Source organism: Salvelinus alpinus, chromosome 21 (assembly GCF_045679555.1).
Source record: "Salvelinus alpinus chromosome 21, SLU_Salpinus.1, whole genome shotgun sequence".
NCBI lineage: Eukaryota > Metazoa > Chordata > Actinopteri > Salmoniformes > Salmonidae > Salvelinus > Salvelinus alpinus.
The window spans coordinates 4,669,279-4,688,802 of NC_092106.1; the positions used below are offsets into that span (position 1 = coordinate 4,669,279).

The 19,524-nt window shown below is 43.2% G+C and overlaps 1 protein-coding gene across 6 annotated transcripts in view; it reads left to right on the forward strand.

Moving 5' to 3' along the window:
• Nucleotides 1–19,524, forward strand: part of arhgef12a (Rho guanine nucleotide exchange factor (GEF) 12a) — a 67,188-nt gene that overhangs the window by 33,367 nt on the left and 14,297 nt on the right. For 3 of the 6 annotated variants that reach the window (XM_071356583.1, XM_071356585.1, XM_071356584.1), the window contains 18 exons: nt 5,136–5,192; nt 6,724–6,822; nt 7,952–8,001; nt 10,916–10,973; nt 11,221–11,417; nt 11,649–11,726; nt 12,571–12,690; nt 14,133–14,249; nt 14,506–14,643; nt 14,947–15,045; nt 15,316–15,426; nt 15,620–15,718; nt 16,485–16,527; nt 17,287–17,392; nt 17,630–17,767; nt 17,963–17,995; nt 18,976–19,090; nt 19,203–19,311. In XM_071356583.1, the coding sequence (XP_071212684.1) occupies nt 5,136–5,192; nt 6,724–6,822; nt 7,952–8,001; nt 10,916–10,973; nt 11,221–11,417; nt 11,649–11,726; nt 12,571–12,690; nt 14,133–14,249; nt 14,506–14,643; nt 14,947–15,045; nt 15,316–15,426; nt 15,620–15,718; nt 16,485–16,527; nt 17,287–17,392; nt 17,630–17,767; nt 17,963–17,995; nt 18,976–19,090; nt 19,203–19,311 (1,767 nt within the window). Of the gene's footprint in view, nt 1–3,822; nt 4,143–5,135; nt 5,193–6,723; nt 6,823–7,951; nt 8,002–10,915; nt 10,974–11,220; nt 11,418–11,648; nt 11,727–12,570; nt 12,691–14,132; nt 14,250–14,505; nt 14,644–14,946; nt 15,046–15,315; nt 15,427–15,619; nt 15,719–16,484; nt 16,528–17,286; nt 17,393–17,629; nt 17,768–17,962; nt 17,996–18,975; nt 19,091–19,202; nt 19,312–19,524 lie in introns of those variants that run through there. The other 3 variants (XM_071356587.1, XM_071356588.1, XM_071356586.1) reach the window with 2 other exon arrangements.

Consider the following 19,524-nt stretch of genomic DNA (forward strand, 5'->3'; position numbering starts at 1 on the left):
GTCACAGACTGTCGTTCTAAGCAGAGGCATATCTTTTTTTGTAGTGTAAAATAATTGTGCAAAGAAATTTGCGCCAAGGAGGTAATTTATTTAACTAGAGTTGAGTAAACTAAGCAATACATAAATAGTCGTCTCTTTTGAAGAAAGGTTTCAAATAAAATCACGCTGCCGGCTTGAGTTTTGCACTTTGTACAATTATTTTGCACTACGAAAATGTCGCCCATAGCCTATAAAGACACCCTGGCTTTCTCTATACAGTGCCTTGCAAAATTATTCATACCCCTTGGATTTCTTCACATTTTCTTGATACAAAGTTTGATTAAAATGTATTTAAAAAAAATTGGGGATTAATTGGAATTAAATGACTAAAATATAGTCATATAGTCATTGCATAAGTTTTCAGCTCTTTGTAACAATAAAATGTGAAGAAATCCAAGGCGGTATGAATACTTTTGCATGGCACTGTATGTCTCGGATCACTAGTTTTAATGAGTCTAGATGGGCAATTCCACAGTAACGGAATTAAGCTTTGACTCACAAAAACCATTGATTTCAAAGTTTAACAAACCATACAACTCTATGCACAAGGATAATTTACACAGAACATTTCACAAAAACACATTTACTGGAAGAACTGTGCAGATGCAAAGTTTGTTATAAAAAAACTCAGTTTAAAAAAAAAAAAAAAAAAAACTTTGTTCAATATTTGCTCCAAATTAAGATTCTAAGATGTCTGTAGAAAGGAGTGTCAGCTATGACATGACACCTTGAATTTGAAAAAACATTATTATGGTTCTTGAACTACAGTAGGTGAAGTGGATTTACATCCAGTAACGGATTTACGGTTATGGAATTACATCATGGGTCTCTGATCTGTACTATACAGCAATGCATAATTATGGATATTAATATGCAGTACCAGTCAAAAGTTTGGACACACCTACTCATTTAAGGGTTTTTCTTCATTTTTACAATTTTCTACATTGTAGAATAATAGTGAAGACAACAACTATGAAATAACACATGGAATCGTGTAGTAAACCAAAAAAGTGTTAAACAAATCAAAATAGATTTTATATTTGAGATACTTCAAAGTAGCCACCATTTTCCTTGATGACAGCTTTGCACACGCTTGGCGTTCTCTCAACCAGCTTAATGAGGTAGCCACCTGGAATGCATTTCAATTAACAGGTGTGCCTTCTTAAAAGTTAATTTGTGGAATTTCTTTCCTTAATGCTTTTTGAGCAAGTCAGTCGTGTTGTGACAAGACTCGCCATGGTGGAGTTTAGTCAGCTAGCCAGCGGCACTTGCTGCACTGGTAGCCTATTTGTGGGTGCTTTTCCAAAGCCTATGTTAGATACTGAAGTGAGTGTAATTGGCTCCAATTAGTGTCATTTCCTCAATATCAGGAGTTGAGAAATAAAGTTGGCATCATTCGAAAGAATGTTATATTTTCTAAACTGTGGTTTTGTAATTATTTTTTATTAATTTCTTTCGAGGACCCCCTGCAGTTGAATACCCCTGCAGCACAGTAGAGTACAGTACAGTGAAGTAGATATGTTCAGTAGAGTACAGTACATTATACTCTACTCTAGTGGGTGAGAATGCTTATTACAGTACATTTATTTATACATAATAAAATACTACATTGCAAAACAAGATCATAAACTAACACAATCTTCACATAGAGCGTTCCCCATTGTTTTAAATCCCCTAAAGGGCAACATGCATTCAAGCCTGAGCCTCCCCTGAAACACATTACACATCTGTGGAGCATAAAAACCAAAAGCAGCTCTCCCTAAATCAGAAGCCACCCTTGGAACCTATAGCACCATCTAATCGTGTGCTCTTGTATTGTATTCTATTGTTCTGGCCTTGACGAGTGTTGTCAGATACATCGGAGGTTTCTGCCGGAGCGCTTTGTAATTAACAAAAGGGAGTGCTGCTCTCCTCTTACATAAAGAGATGCCCAACCCACCTTTTGATACAACGCACAGTGGTGAGTTCTAAAATGATCACTAGTAAATCAATCTAAGGGCACAATGGAAAACAGCATCTAGAAGTTTAAGTGTGTAAGCTGCTACGTGCATGTAGATTATATCCCCGTCATCTAAAACAGACAAGTGGTCTGGACAGCTTCCTTTCTATTATCAAAAGACAGACATGCTCTGTTGCTGTAAAATAATCCCATTTTGGATCTTGAATTTCTTTACCAGCTCAGAAACATTTCATTTATCATCTAGGCAGATATCAAGATATTTATAAGAGGGAACTTGTTCAATTTGTGTTCTGTTCAGGCTAGTGGATTCAAGGTCAAATGTTTTTAAAAGTGTCATGCAATGTAGGCATACAATGAACATCGCATATAGGCTACTGTATATAGAAAAGCTTTTTCCATGTGAAAATGTTATGGGATTTGCTCCATTGGTTTTGTTGGTAGGCATACATTATGCTCAAATAGCCACAATAGCCTGTTGGCTACTGTCTAAAACTGTAAGGGTACAGCCTAAGTGTTCACTGTAAACACATGCCGGAAGTTGCACATAATTCTCACAACGTTCATGTTTCCGCTCACAAGACCTAAAATTGGCTCAGTGCCCCAAAACATTTTAGGGAACATTGGTCCCCACTCTTATGGCGTGTCAGCACAAGCTGCCTTTCATACTTTTTGAATGTTTCCCGATATCAATGTTACATTTAAAATGTGGGTTATTGAGCCAGCGATGAGGGGTGCTGCGCACTTAAGCAATGGAAAGAGGGTAGGTGGTAGGTGTCAGTAAGGGCCGGGAGAGGAGAAGGAGTGGGTTTTCACAGTCTTGCTTTGACCACTAGTTGACAGAAAGATAACAGTTATGAGCTGAACATAACAGTATGCCAGTGGAAGGGAGGACAGTAGCAGGTGACCCAACTGTGGTTTGTGACTACTATGAATTCCCATTGTAGCTAATTCAACTGCAGTAATTCCGTTACAGATTTTTCTGTAATTCCGTTGCCGATTTGGAATCAGAAATTCTGTGTTTTAATTACTTAATAGTTTTTAACAAACTAAATCAGTAAAATCACTAACTAATTGGTAGGTCTACCTTTTACTTGTTATTTTTGTGCACTTTCATTATCCTCCCCCCTCATGAGGTAGGTGATTTAGAAAATATCTTAAAGATATCGTGGGTTATCCGTAATGGAATTTGAAGGCACAAGTCAATGTTTCTTAAACTTACATAATGCAAAAACTTTCTCCAAAACTAAATCGAAGTGCTGATATTAGTTGGCAAGGGTCTTTACTTCAACATTATTGTGTTATGTATTTCTAATACCTTTTTAAGACTTTTTTTTTATGTTAGATGTTGTCTTAGACCCCTTTTCCATCTGTTTGACCAGAAATCAAGCCTTTGCTTATTCCACATTTTTAGGATGGGAAATGGTTGAAAAATGTATATATGCCTTCATTTCACAAAAATATAGAAACTTAGCTTTCATTTGACAGCCAACTTGATATGCTCCTATGAACTTTACATGTTGGTGTTCATGGCTCCTTTTAGATGGAAATGCCCAGATGCTAGCTAAATTTGTTGATGATGTAAGCATCCTTGAAATATCATGTAAGCTATTACTTTTACAAATTGTATATATGTCATCAATAAAACATCACAATAAGATGCAGAGTGTTCAATTTGCCTGCTGGGGGGCAAGGAAACTCCCAGCTCTGCTAAAACCATTGACAACTGCGTGCTGTTTTCAAGGGATTGTTAAATAAATGTTAACTATTTGGTTGTAATATCATCACCTCTTGAAGAGCAGAGTGAGAACAAAAAGTGTCTGATTATTCCATGCAAAACGTTTTGTCACATTAGCTCTATCATCAGAGTTCTACAGCAAGTAACTACATGCATTAGTAAACATCAATTGATCATGTCATTTCAGATAGGTGAGGGTAACCTCACGATTTCTCTCAATATTGGCCACCATTAATTGGAAACAAATATAAAATAAAAGTGAACTATACCTGACAAGTATGAGTGGTTTAGGTTCATTTCCCTTCCTTTGTGGGCTCTGCCTGTCGAGCAGCAGAAGGGCACGTTTGCTGATAATGTTTACTTTGCAAGCTACCGGTAGAAACGTTGTACAGTTGGCTAAACATAGTGGTAAGTAGACCTAATGCACTTTTCTCCTACCAATGTAGGCCTACCTAGCGAAATTACTTAACATCCCCTTTTCAACATTGTTTTTAAGAGTGTTTAGTCACGCTTGCTGCTGACAGACATAATAGGCTTCATTGATTGATGGACCATGTCAAATTGGCTAGCTAGCTAATAACATCACGTCAATATGGCTAATTAACAAACTAACTTTCAGGGGATAAAACTAGATGGCTATATCCAAATGTTGTTTGATTTGCTTTCTATCTATAGTGTTGATGAGAATAGTCCAACTGACAACTTTACCAGGATGAGGACTTACTTGCCCATGTCGAGCTCTTTCTAAAAGCCTAATCTCTGAAGCATGCAAAATAACACGTTGTTTGTTTAGCTAGCTAGCTACATGCCAAACGGATAGGCTACCCTCATGTAGCTGAAATTGCATGATCAATTGGTGTTTACGGTTCATGCAAAACACGCAGTTTGTTCTGGCTATATAACTCTGATAGTTCCTACTATGCTCTTCAAGAGGTTATGATATTACAACCAAATAGTTAACATTTTATTCAACAATCCCTTACAAACGACACGTAGTTGTCAATGGTTTAGTGGGGCTGGGTGTATCCTTGCCCCCCAGCATCCAAGTCGGACACTGCACCATATTGTCTTTTTTTTTTTTAAATTGATGACAAGCTATGCTGTTTTTAAATTTGGTTCCAATCCTGTGATAGGCCTACATTTCAACTGGTGTAATTAAAACATGTAGGTGTAGTCAAACGTAATGTCTTAGCTACCTATTTCATTAATACTCAGACAGCTACACTCCTGTCATTCCATCCCATTATTTATTAGCTAATGTTTTATTTAGATTTCTCTGTCCCCATGTTTTCACCTATAATTTTCTTTCTTTTTATTTCTCTTTTTTTTCTTTTTGCGCTGGTTGTTGTTCTGTTGGGTGTTGTGTTGCTCTGCCTGCCCGCCTGCATTCTGGTGGGCCAGACGTTCTGGTGCAGAAGAGTGGCTGTGTTCTAGTGGAGGGGAAGCCCGAGTCCTGTGGTAAGCTGCTCCTGGTTGGTGTCGCTAGCTGCCTGCCTCTGCTGGCTGTTTCTCTCTCTCTCTCTCGCTCACACTCTCACTCTGACCCCCTCTGCTCCTCCCGATTCAAACCCCTCCCCCAGCCTGGAGCTCAAATCTCGCCTGACCCAGCCTCTCTTTTGTTTTGCCCTCCCATCCGTGTCAGCTACACCCCCGACCAAACGTCCCACCCACACACCTCAGAGCACTGCCCCCCCGCTTGGGTGTATACACACACACACTGCATCGGATGCGTTGCCTTTGTCACAACCACAATAAAGCAAGGTTTAAGGGCCCGCTAGGAGGTTTTGATGTAAAGCACTCAGGTTTGTGGAGGTCATGTCGTTGTTTTATGAAGAAAAGTCTATGTATATCAGGACAAAGGTAGCATGATCATATGCCAGCAGACATGCATGCGGTTAGTCCGTTGTGGCCAAACAGTGCGAGTGTGAGCTTCTAGACTGGAAGGGACTCTGCTACCAGAGTTGGGTCATGTTCAATTATCTGCCAGATTAGATGAGATTTTACCGATGCCTCTCGCTCCTTGGATGAAATTCAATCTCTGTGCAGAATCTATCGAAACAACCTCAATAACAAATGTAGATAAAAAAAGACCTTGGTAAACAGCATTGAATAGACTAGGAATGTGTTCATTGACCATCAGTAGAAGCCCTTACAATAATGCCTAGTTTAGCCCATACCTTCCACTTCAATCGAACGTCCGCTCCCTTCTGCACAGGGTTCCAGAGATTTGGTAGTCCGTGCGGATGGGAGCGAACTTCGATATTGCATGATTTTGTTTGAGCGGACCTCGCGGACGCCACAAAAGTGGAAGGTGTAGGACAAACTAAGACTTAAGTCTCATGAAGTGTCATGACAGTGAATCAGAAGTTTGTGTGTTGTGTGGCGTCTGAATGTCATGAGCATGGCTCTCCCCTGCAAGACCCAGGCAAGCACTCGGCAGTTCCGCAGCCTGCCTGTTGGAAGAGCTCAAGGAGGGCACAGTACTAGTTCTCCACTCACTGACCCTCTCCAGCCCAGTCAATTACTAACTCATTGCCCTCCAAACACCTGTCTGCCCTCATCTCTCAGTACAAGAGGTCTAGGTGTGTGTACGCATCAAGCATGCACGTGTTTATGTGTGTGTCCCTGCGTGTGCGTGCCCTTCTGTTTCAATGATTTTTATGGTTTTGATTGCAGTGCCTTGACATCTCAACACTCTACATCCACTGTTCTACTAACTCTCCACTCGCTAACAGAAGTGTGTACATTAGCCTACAGATTTCATGAACTCTCTGCACTTATTTGACCCTAACCTTTACAGTGACCAATGAGTGCAGTGGTAGTCTTAATTTGAGTCCTTCACCCTCGGTTCACAGTGTTGTTCTTTAGGCCTGCTACCTCTCCTTCACAGGACACCACTGGGTGTCTGGGTTCGCCTACCAAACTGGCCTGCGTCGAACTGAATCGAAGGCCCCTGTTTGTGACATTGTTCTCTGTCTGTCCTGCGAAGGGCTTGTCCAGCGATGTGTGATCATTCAGAAAGATGAGAATGGCTTTGGGCTGACGGTGAGCGGAGACAACCCAGTGTTTGTGCAGCTCGTCAAGGAAGGTAAGGTCGACCCCCACACACACACAATGGAAATAGCCATTGTCTTTGCCTTCACTTACTTTTCATCCTCAATAGTCTCAGGGCCAAATCTTAGCATCAGACCATCAGCCAATTACTGGTAAAAAATTAAAAGTCAGGAACTAACCAGGAAGTTAGTTTGAAGCTCTGGTGTACTGCCATGTTATCTGTGTGAGAGATGGGAATTCTAGCAGGCCCTGAATCCAAGGCAGCTCTTGTCTTGTCCCTTATAGAGGCTGATGTGTGCATAGTGAGCTGCACACATTAGGGACTAGTCTCAATGTAGAGCGGTGTCGAGAGAGAGAGAGAGAGAGAAGAGAAAAGAAAAAGGAAGAGGTCGGGCTCTCAATGTGTGTGTATTCTTATGGATGTGCTTGGTCATGTTTCTCCCAGTTGAAGTTATGAAGGCTGTTGTCTATGCTGTGGATACAAGTGGTGTAGACTACTTTTCACTATCCCATACACAGCCCAAAGGTGTTAACATACAGTAATGCATTTATATACAAGTTTACGCTATATCACTCCTTTCAGTCACATTTCTGTTTCCCCACACTTTCAATGTTCAATTTAAGATGGATTTAAAATACCTGTATATTCTTTGCGACAGTTTGATATTACAGTTCCCCATATAACGCAGTAGCGTGACATGGTAGGAATCTCTGCCTAAGTTGCCTAAGCTCCAGACTGACGTGTACAAAGCCGCACTGGTGTTTTATGTTGTGACGGCACGGGCACTCATTTCTGGTGCCACCTATGTCTCGGTTGTCTCCTGACCCTATAATATTCCTCTGAATCCTATCCCATAATGAACCCTCTCTCTGGCTCCTAAAGCCCTATGTCTGGGGAGGAGCCGCCTAATGGGCTCCTTCAGCACCACACGACCACTGTGATGGTTAGGGGCCCGGAGTTCCTGCCGATTTTAGGTCTGGAAAAACTCAGGCCCCAAGTTATGGTGTACGATATGTTACGATGTACTTCGACATTACTTTTATAGCGCAAACAGTGGTATTGTAATGGGTATATTGGCCGTTGTTCATCTTATACACTGTTATTTTTCCCTCCTAAAGGGATGTTCTGTGTTTTCCTGACTCTCGTCCCCTCTGTTTCCTAGATGGCGCTGCGGAGCGTGCGGGTGTACAGACAGGTGACCGGATCATCAAGGTACACTAATATATACAGTTGCGGCCAAATATATTGGCACCCTTGCACTTTTCTTAAATAACTCCTATTCTCAAATAAGTTTTAATTGAAAACAACTTTTGGTCTCTACACCTTGTTGGATTTTCAATGTTGTAGAAACAATTTTATTTTTGTTAACTTTGAGTTTGTAATTTTAATTTAGAAAATCAAGATAAATGGCATGGACAACACTATTGGCACCACAGAGCTAGTACTTGGTTGCACAGCCTTTGGCCCAAATAACTTCAATGAGCTAGCTGCGCCTTTCTACTGCAAGTTTTGCCCACTTTTCAGTATCAAACTGCTCTAATTCTTCAATGTTTGATGAGTACCCTCCACCAACTGCTGTTTCAGCTCTTGCCAAAGGTTATAGATGTGATTTAGATCTGGACTCTTCACTGGCTACTCCAGAATAGTCCAGTGTTTCTTCTTGATCCATTCCAGAGTGCTTTTGTGTTTGGGTTTTTTGTCCGGCTGGAAGACCCACAACCACGTTTGGACCACAGGGTTGAACATTGCACTCCAAAACACTTTGATAATCGGCTAATTTCATGACATCACAGGGTAGGATTAAACGTTTTTAAAAAATAATAGGTTTTCAAAAGCTGCAATGAGTTTTCAGCCCAAGGGGAGGGTATTTTCCTGCTCCTCACTTAGAAATGTGCCATTTTCACATATGTTGACACTGGTATTGTGCTGGAGATAATACAAATTTGGTAGAAAATTGGTGGAGTTGCCCTTTTTAAGTTCAAATTGGTTCTGGAATGTTGAAAATCCAATAACAAGATGTTATTGTTTTTTGAGAAGAAATATAGGGAATTATTTAAGAAAAGTCCATGGGTGCCAATTGTGTGTGTGTGTGTGTGTGTGTGTGTGTGTGTGTGTGTGTGTGTGTGTGTGTGTGTGTGTGTGTGTGTGTGTGTGTGCTCAAAAAAATAAAGGGAACACTTAAACAACACAATGTAACTCCAAGTCAATCACACTTCTGTGAAATCAAACTGTCCACTTAGGAAGCAACACTGATTGACAATAAATTTCACATGCTGTTGTGCAAATGGAATAGACAACAGGTGGAAATTATAGGCAATTGGCAAGACACCCCCAATAAAGGAGTGGTTCTGCAGGTGGTGACCACAGACCACTTCTCAGTTCCTATGCTTCCTGGCTGATGTTTTGGTCACTTTTGAATGCTGGCGGTGCTTTCACTCTAGTGGTAGCATGAGACGGAGTCTACAACCCACACAAGTGGCTCAGGTAGTGCAGCTCATCCAGGATGGCACATCAATGCGAGCTGTGGCAAGAAGGTTTGCTGTGTCTGCCAGTGTAGTGTCCAGAGCATGGAGGCGCTACCAGGAGACAGGCCAGTACATCAGGAGACGTGGAGGAGGCCGTAGGAGGGCAACAACCCAGCAGCAGGACCGCTACCTCTGCCTTTGTGCAAGAAGGAGCAGGAGGAGCACTGCCAGAGCCCTGCAAAATGACCTCCAGCAGGCCATAAATGTGCATGTGTCTGCTCAAGCGGTCAGAAACAGACTCCATGAGGGTGGTATGAGGGCCCGACGTACACAGGTGGGGGTTGTGCTTACAGCCCAACACCGTGCAGGACGTTTGGCATTTGCCAGAGAACACCAAGATTGGCAAATTCGCCACTGGCGCCATGTGCTCTTCACAGATGAAAGCAGGTTCACACTGAGCACATGTGACAGTCTGGAGACGCCGTGGAGAACGTTCTGCTGCCTGCAACATCCTCCAGCATGACCGGTTTGGCGGTGGGTCAGTCATGGTGTGGGGTGGCATTTCTTTGGGGGGCCGCACAGCCCTCCATGGGCTCGCCAGAGGTAGCCTGACTGCCATTAGGTACCGAGATGAGATCCTCAGACCCGTTGTGAGACCATATGCTGGTGCGGTTGGCCCTGGGTTCCTCCTAATGCAAGACAATGCTAGACCTCATGTGGCTGGAGTGTGTCAGCAGTTCCTGCAAGAGGAAGGTATTGATGCTATGGACTGGCCCGCCCGTTCCCCAGACCTGAATCCAATTGAGCACATCTGGGACATCATGTCTCGCTCCATCCACCAACGCCACGTTGCACCACAGACTGTCCAGGAGTTGGCGGATGCTTTAGTCCAGGTCTGGGAGGAGATCCCTCAGGAGACCATCCGCCACCTCATCAGGAGCATGCCCAGGCGTTGTAGGGAGGTCATACAGGCACGTGGAGGCCACCCACACTACTGAGCCTCATTTTGACTTGTTTTAAGGACATTACATCAAAGTTGGATCAGCCTGTAGTGTGGTTTTCCACTTTAATTTTGAGTGTGACTCCAAATCCAGACCTCATGGGTTGATAAATTTGATTTCCATTGATCATTTTTGTGTGATTTTGTTGTCAGCACATTCAACTATGTAAAGAAAAAAGTATTTAATAAGAATAGTTCATTCATTCAGATCTAGGATGTGTTTTTTTAGTGTTCCCTTTATTTTTTTGAGCAGTGTATATATACCCCTTTCATAGTAGTTGCAGGGTCCTGTTCATTTGGCACCAAACTGAAAATGTTTTGAAATAGAGAAATGAAAATTGGTGCTCTTATTGGATACGTTTCGTGCCTACTGATCATGACCCAGGTGCCTTGCCGCCATCCTTATAGTCTCCAGTCACAGCTTGTTTTGTGAACCGAGGCTTCTAGCCAAAACACCAGCTCCACAATGCCACCTGTTGGTTGGATTAGATCCCATCAAAAAACACAAAAACCTAAACATTGCTGTCACTGGGGTGTGTGCGAAGAGGGGTGGATGAATGAATTACTGAATTGACATTAGGCTGGACAGGAAATTAACTAATTTGATTTCCAAGCGGCGTTGAATGAATTTTCTCATTATGACTGTTTTACTTCATTCCAGGTGAACGGGACCCTAGTAACACATTCAAACCACGTGGAAGTAGTAAAGCTCATCAAATGTAAGCATTGTAAAGTTTTATTGTTCGTAATTGACACCGGAAGGTCATAGCCTGGTTCCTATTTGTGCTGTATTTCTAACTAATATTTTTGTCGTGGTTGTTCCAAAGACCATAGAAGTTGCTAATACAGCACAAACAGATCTGGTACCAGGCTAGGAAAGTCATGCAACGATAATCAGAATTAGGCCTAGTATTCCCGAATACACCTTTTCTTGACCATACCTCCGTATCCGTCTTATTTCTTCAGCGGGCTCCTATGTGGCCCTCACAGTGTTGGGGCGACCCCCTGGGTTGCCCCAGATCCCCCTGTCGGAGAGCGAGGCTAAGCTGGGGTTCCCGGGGCCCCAGGCTGGGTCGTCCCCCGTCACCTCTCCAAACGCTCCTGGACAGCCAACGGGGGAGCGCCCATACAGCCCCCATGACCGCATCACCTCTCCTCTATGGGTATGAGCGCCTCCTCTCGCCTTTTACCGTCTTCTGAGATGCATTCCTCCTTTGTGCTTCTCCATGTCATCCCTCTTTGCCCGTCTGTCCTCAGTGTGTGTTTCCATAGTTTACGTTTGTTTGCTCACTAAAACTCTGTTGTCCTCCCTTGCTACTTCACGTAATTTCTTCCACTGCGTGTTTGGTTCCATGTCCTGAACAAGCGCTGTGTTTCTCCTTCCCATTGTACAGGAAGAGAACAACAGCGTACACAGCCAAAAGGTGGACATCCTGCAGAAGATGTTGTCCAAGGAGCAACAAGATTTGCAGGTGAGCGTTCTATCTGGTGCAGGTGAAACCATCTCGGTTAGTATTTGGGCATATGCAAAATTCAGGGCATTCATGAAGCGTCTTAGAGTAGGAGTGCTGATCTAGTCTAAAGTAGGAGTGCTGATCTAGTCTAAAGTAGGAGTGCTGATCTAGTCTAAAGTAGGAGTGCTGATCTAGTCTAAAGTAGGAGTGCTGATTTTAGTTCAACCTTTTAGATTATAATGACTAAGAATTCATGGAGACCTGATCCTAGATCACCACTCCTACCCGAGACGGTGAATATATACGGGTCCTAGTCTATGAATTGTTTTTCGGAGACTGCTCACTCTGGACTTATGAGGTCAAATACTGAGCGACTGTCAAGAAAAGCAATGTTTTGTATTTGGATGAGGTTACATTTTTAAGTATGTGAAGTCATGGTCTTTGTCCTAGAATTGTATTCGTGTAGGTTTTGAGACGTTCAGAACAACACTGGTGTGTGACTTGTGTTGATAAGAACAGGGCTTTTCCTGTGGTTTTGGACTAGAACAGTCACTCTAGCAGACAGCCACTCAGAAGAGAACCAGTCAACCCCACCACCTCCCCTCCAATAATTCTCTCCTGTGCTTCACAGAGCCATATTACACACTCCACTAAGCACACTTTACTGCTGCTACGTGTGTAAACACGACAGGGCCAGGACAGTATAGCCACAGCAAGTGTGTTGAGAAACACTTTTGAAAAGGAGTGCAAGTCTAAACCGTTCAAAGTCAAAAATACTTTTATGGACTTGGCTACTTTGGATTCCAATGACTGTCTGACTGAGTGTCTCTGCTGCTCTTCCTCCCTCTCTCCCTCCCTACAGGCAATGAAGGAGGAGTACAGCAGGAATCCGACGCCAAAACTACTGAAGGACATCCAGGAAGCCAAGAAGCACATTCCACAGCTGCAGGGGCAGCTCAGTAAGGCCACTGGAGGAGCACAGGTAACTTGCACCCCCCCCTCCCAGAATAAAAAACAAACATATTGTACTGTGCAATTGGGAAGTATTCAGACCCCTTCCCCTTTTCCACATTTTGTTACATTACAGCCTTATTCTAAAATGGATTAAATAAAAACATTTTCTTAACAATCTACACACAATACCCCATAATGACAAAGCAAAAACGGGTATAAAACATTTAAAAAACGAAATGCCTTATGTACATAAGTATTCAGAACTTTTGCTCATCCTTGAGATCTTTCTACAACTTGATTGGAGTCCACATGTGGTAAATTCAATTGATTTGGACATGATTTGGAAAGGCACACACCTGTCTATATAAGGTCTCACAGTTGACAGTGCATGTCAGAGCGAAAACCATGCCATGAGGTCGAAGGAATTGTCTGTAGAGCTCCGTGACAGGATTGTGTCGAGGCACAGATCTGGGGAAGGGTACCAAGCATTGAAGGTCCCCAAGAACACAGTGGCCTCCATCATTCTTAAATGGAAGAAGTTTGGAACCACCAAGACTCTTCATAGAGCCTGCAGTCCGACCAAACTGAGCAATCAGTGGAGAAGGGCCTTGGTCCTTGGTCCGGGAGGTGATCAATAACCTGATAGTCACTCTGACAGAGCTCCAGAGTTCCTCTATGGAAATGGGAGAACCTTCCAGAAGGACAACCGTGTCTGCAACACTCCACCAATCAGGCCTTTATGGTACAGTGGCCAGACGGAAGCCACTCCTCAGTAAAAGGCACATGACAGCCCGCTTGGAGTTTGCCAAAAGGCACCTAAAGGACTTTGACCATGATAAACTGATGAAACTCTTTGGCCTGAATGCTAAGCGTCACGTCTGGAGGAAACTTGGCACCATCTCTACAGTGAAGAATGGTGGTGGCAGCATCATGCTGTGGGGATGTTTTTCAGCGGCAGGGACTGGGAGACTAGTCAGGATCGAGGGAAAGATTAATGGAGCAAAGTACAGAGAGATCCTTGATGAAAACCTGCTCCAAGAGCGCTCACGACCTCAGACGGAGGTGAAGGTTAACCTTCCAACAGGACAACGATCCTAAGCACACAACCAAGACAACGCAGGAGTAGCTTCTGGCTATTGTAATATGTAGTATTAATAACTAATAGCTAGTATGAGAATCTGTGGTTTTCTGTGAGTGCCATAATCAGTCCAATGAGTTTTCCCTGACTATGTAACCTTACCAGGACAATCTTTTGGCCTGAGTTTTAGCCTGGCCCTAAGCAATGATATTTATAGGTAGTTGATCTGTGCATGTTCTGCTCCATTTCTGTAGACTGTGTGTGTTGAAATCATGACAATATAGATGTATGCTCAATGCTTACAGTCAGACAAAATACATGTTTGTTTTTGCTTTCAATTATGGGGAATATTAATATTTTCTGCGTGTGACTGACTGTGATTTAATTCTAAGGATGCCCTGCAACTGGGTGACGGAGATGACGGTAGCATGGTGGACATGGACCACACACCTTCCTCCAGGGGGGACAGTAGCAATGACCTCTCGTGGAGCAGCAGTACCATGTCCCCTGTAAGTGTTACTTTCAGTTTTGCACCTAGCAAACAGTACACTACAACACAAACCCGCAGCCCACTGCTGTGTCCCAAACCTGGGTTCTGTTCAAGAGGACATGCAACCAATAAAGAAAACAAGTGTTTGTTATTGGACAGGTCCAGATAATCCCTCCCTGTTTCAGTCGAGTTTCTTCCATTTGGTTCCTAATGAACACCACCCAGGTCTAGCTAGATGAATGTTTGATAGCTTACCAAATGTTCTCCATTTGCAGGTTCTTCGCAGTTTTGCACCTGCCTCCCCAGAGAGCCTGTGCCAAAGAGACATGTTGTCCTACCACAGCCCAAAGAGCACGCCCCGAGACAGCTTCAACTCCTGCCACTCCCCCGACCCAGAAGACACTCCAGACCTGGTGAGATCGAGACCTGGCTCATGTGTATTAGGACATGCAACTGAAAACATTTAAATGTTTTGCAACGTAAAACCAAAATGAGCATTTCTAATTGGACAAGTCCAGGTAGGCCCTCCCTGTTTCAGTCAATTCTCTTCCATTTGGTGTCTAATGAACATAACCCATGCTCTGCAGATGTTGAGCCAACTTCATTAAACACCCCTTTGATGGTATATGAGGTTGTTAGCTACTTCAGAGAACGGAGCAGTCAACGCTCAATGAGTGAGAGATATAAGAGCTGTGCTCCTCTCCCCACCCCTCCAGGACTCGCTGTCCCCCTCTGCTGTCAGCAGCCCTTCCTCACGCTTCGTCTCCCAGATCATCGGAGCTGAGGACGACTGCTTTGACTCTGATCAAGAACAGGTACATCCAAAATAAGGGGAAAAATATAACTTCTTTGCATTTTGAAAATTAAGATTGTATGCTCCGATTATGGCCTATTGACCCAAATGTTTGTTTTTAACATTCATTACAAACACTGTGAAGCATACCAGGGTGCTGAAGTTTTTTTGTCCAGATTTCTCTCCCCCTAAAAGGGTGAAAGACTGACAAGCCTCACTGAGGATTTTCTAACGAGGTCAAGCTAGCTCGTAACACACACACTCTGACACACACACATTGTGTGTATCTCAGGTCAATGGCCAGTGCAGCTGTTTCCAGAGCATGGAGCTGCTCAAGTCCAGACCTGCCCACCTGGCAGCGTTCCTGCATCACGTCGTCTCGCAGTTTGACCCTGCACCGCTGGTAAGAGTCCCTACACACGCGCACACACACTCACCCTCACCTGACCGTGTTTGTGTTGTGACCAGTTATAGACAACAATAGAAGTTTATAAAAAAAAATACAGGGATGTCAGTGCAGTGCTGACACAAAGACATGATGGTGTAGAACGTGTTTGTGTCACCTCTCATTGATCATGTGAAATGTTTCTATTCAGCTCTGCTACCTCTTCGCTGACCTGTGCAAGCAAACTAACTCCAAAGAAACCAGACGAGTGTTCATGGACTTCCACAACTTCTTCATCGACCGGGGAGCTGTGAGTTGAGTTGAACTAGCCTACATCTGGGCCCACATTCACCAAGAGTCTCAGAGTAGGAGTGCTGATCTAAGATCACGTAACCCCTGTCCATATACTCATATTTAGTATGCTCTAAAAGGATAAATTGATCCTAGATCAGTGCTCCTATTTGGAGACTCTTTATGAATACGGGCCCTGTAGTCTCAAGTGGCTTTCATCCACAGTCACTACATGATCCCAGCTAGCTTTTATCCAAACTGCAGCCCTAAGCCAGCACAGACTTGCACAGTGCACTGTTGTTATGAAACAAACCCCACAGCGCTGTGGCAGAAGTCATGGTCTCCCCCACATCGGTTGTGATTAAACACCTACATCCCTTGACAGTGTTGGTATGATATGCAACACTAGTGTTACTATACAGCAGTGTGTTTGTTTGATTGGTTTATTCTGTCAGGAGTCCCCTCTCCCTGCAGTAATACATTTCTCCTCAGCTGGAGCCGTCATTTCTCTCATCCACTGTTCTGTTGACTCCCAATGCAATATATTGTAGTGCCTAAGACCAATAAGACTGCAGTACTTGAGGGACCCAGAGGTTTTCTTCTGTAGTTTGTTTTCTCATACACTACTAACACACACACGGCATACATTTAGGACTTCTTCTGCACTTGTCATTTTACTATTTTTGTTAAATGTCAAGTATTTTTACTCTGGTGTTTCTGTTAGCCACATATAAACAAGTCTGGCTTTGTCAATGCCCGTCTAAATGTGTTTTATTTTCATACAGAATTTAAAAGTAGCTGTTCCCGAGTCCATCTCCCTTGACCTTGGTGAGTATTTGCTTTCATTTCCATTAGTTTCCCTGGCTGACAAATCCTTGCCAAGTCACATCTGGGTATATTGAGGAATGACCATTGTTATCTAATGGAATGCTAAATAGAGCCAACTCAAGTTTCCTTACTTCAACGGTGTACTAGCAGCATTATCACAAAGCCTCAAAGTGTGTGGTTGGTTGTTTCACCAATCTAACAAATAAAATAAAAATTGTCAGACTCCAGTCACCCAAGTCATAGACTGTTCTCTCTGATACCGCGTGGCAAGCGGTACCGGAGCACCAAGTCTAGGACCAAAAGGCTCCATAACAGCTTCTACTCCCAAGCCATAAGACTACTGAACAACTAATCAAATGACCACCCAGACTATTTACATTGCTGCTACTCGCTGTTTATTATTTATGCATAGTCACTTTACAAATGACATCGACTAACCTGTACCCCCGCACATGACTCGGTACCGGTACACCCTGCATATAGCCTCGTTATTATTATGTACATTTCTTGTTACTTTTTGATTGATTCGATTTTTACTTTAGTTTTTTTAGTAAATATTTTATTAACTCTATTTCTTGAACTGCATTGTTGGTTAAGGGCTTGTAAGTAAGCGTTTCATGGTATTCGGACCATGTGACAAATAAAATATTATTTGATTTAATACTACTGTCCCACATCGGTTGTTGAGAAATCAAAGCTTAAGCTGTATTTTTGTGTCAACCTACTTCCTATCTGTGTTGTTGTGCGGTGGCCGTGCAGACCGGCGGAGGACGGAGCTGATCCCTGAGGAGCTGAACCGACAGTTAGTCCAGATGATGCAGGACACCCTGCTCCCTGACATCCAGAGGAACCTGGAGGACTTCAGGTCAGTCACCTTGCTCGTGCTCTTCCAAAATGTCTGCCTTTCCCATTGGTGCCTCTGTGTTAGTCATATGTAAAGATAGATGCAAGTGAGTCTTACTTGTAGACAGTGTAACTGTTTGTCTTTATAAGCTTTAAGTTATTATAATCCTGTTATAAGTATGCGATAAGTTGATGTAAGCATGTTATAAGTAAACCTACTGTAAGTGGGATCTGACACCGTGGTTTGTGGGGTGTGCAGGCAGAAGCGCAGTATGGGCCTAACCCTGGCGGAGGGGGAACTGGCCCGGCTGGACACGGAGCGCGTCAGAGACCGGGTAGCACTGGAGAGAGAACGCTCCTGTGCTGAAAACATCATCACCAAGATAGAGGATGTCCTGTAAGTAGCAACACTCACAGCGTTTCACATTGAGTTTTACTTGCTGACCCATTTGAATTGAGGCTGATAATATATTGATTGGAAGTCTACTACTTCTGTCTAATTGTTTGAGCTTCTTTTTGTACTCTCTGACATGTTAAAATCCTTTTCTGTGTAATATCATTTGTTCTAATGGAATTTCTTGACATATTTTAGGTTGACAACCCAATCCACAGAGGAGGAGAAATGGTGAGGGGATTCTCTTTTTGTTTATCCATTGGAAAGAACAGATATGAGCCCTACATATTTCACACTAGCCATTGATTTTAGTCCGTGTGATGTTTGGGGATTGTCAATGTAAGACTTTATGGTCACAGGCTGACTGGAGGACCGTGATCATGTTCAGTAGGGCACAACGTAGCAAAACATTTTGCAGCCAGAAAAAAATAACTGTAATTGGACAAATTCATGTAGAACCTCCTTGTCCCACTGAACACAACCGATACTTACTTGTGGCTGTGAACACACAACATACTCAGTGCTCAATGTGGGGTGTTTTTTGTGTTTTTTTACTGCACACCCACACAGAACACTCCATCCTCTAAAGCTAGAGTTGGGAGCACAGACTTTTGAGCTTTTGGAAGGATGTGGTGAAGTGCACTGTACTCCTTGAGGGGTTTAAGACATTTTGGGACCTTGCAGACTCTTGGCCTTTCTAACCACTGTCTGTGTCATTGCTACTCAATGTCACACTGGAAACAAACCACCTAGTTTCAGTTCACTGCACAGAAAGAGGACAAGAACATCATATTAGATGATTTTGAGGTTGAGCAGTTAACATTATAACAGAAGTCACGTTGTATATGTGGAGTATCTCTTTACCAGGGGGCAATCTAGCTACATGAGCTCTTGGCCAACCTCCTTTAATAACAAATGACATTTCTCTAGTTCGTTTAGATTCATAAGGGACTATTTCCGACGTTGCGCAACGACCTTATTTCAAATGCCATATGGTCCCGGCATATCCCAAATGATTAATGAATGGACACGACATCTTGCCCGCCGCCGTCACTCGTTTTCACAGCATATGGTCAAAGCCACGCTAAAGACACGTCAACATGTAGTTCACTTCAACTTCATCCCAATCTGTTCCATTGATAGAAAACCGAGAATATGGCAATTGAGCCTGGGTCTCTAAATCCGGAATCCTCATTGGTCTGTTGTTGCAGCACTACTATGCAGTATGTCATCCTCGCGTACATGAAGCACCTTGGAGTGAAAGTCAAAGAGCCACGGGGCCTAGAGTCCAAAAGGGTCCGCCTGAACTTCCTCCCCAAGATCAAGGTATGAGCCTACCCTTACACTGAACCCTCCGCTAAGCTAGCTCGGTTTATTAACCGTCACCCCCTGCTATATCTCTCTTACTGACTGATCATGTGATGTCTGTGATCAACAGAAGAGCGTCAAGACCGAGAAGGAGGGAGGGGAGGAGAAGGTAAAACGAACCAGGTTTCCCAGCATCCTCGGGCCTCAGCGCCGGCCCAGCCGCGTCGACCCCACGTCCAGTGAGTCTGTCTGCGTTATAAACAACACTTGGCTTTCATTTAGTCATTTAAGATAAACAACAGTGATCAACACTAGTATACTATAGGTCTCCCAATTTACTGAACCCCTGGAGAGGCATTTGTATTGGTAGATGGTTATCATCACCCACATTCAAAACAAATCATTGTGTTACTATGGAAAAAAGGAGGAGCAGCAGAGAAGTAAACAGATCC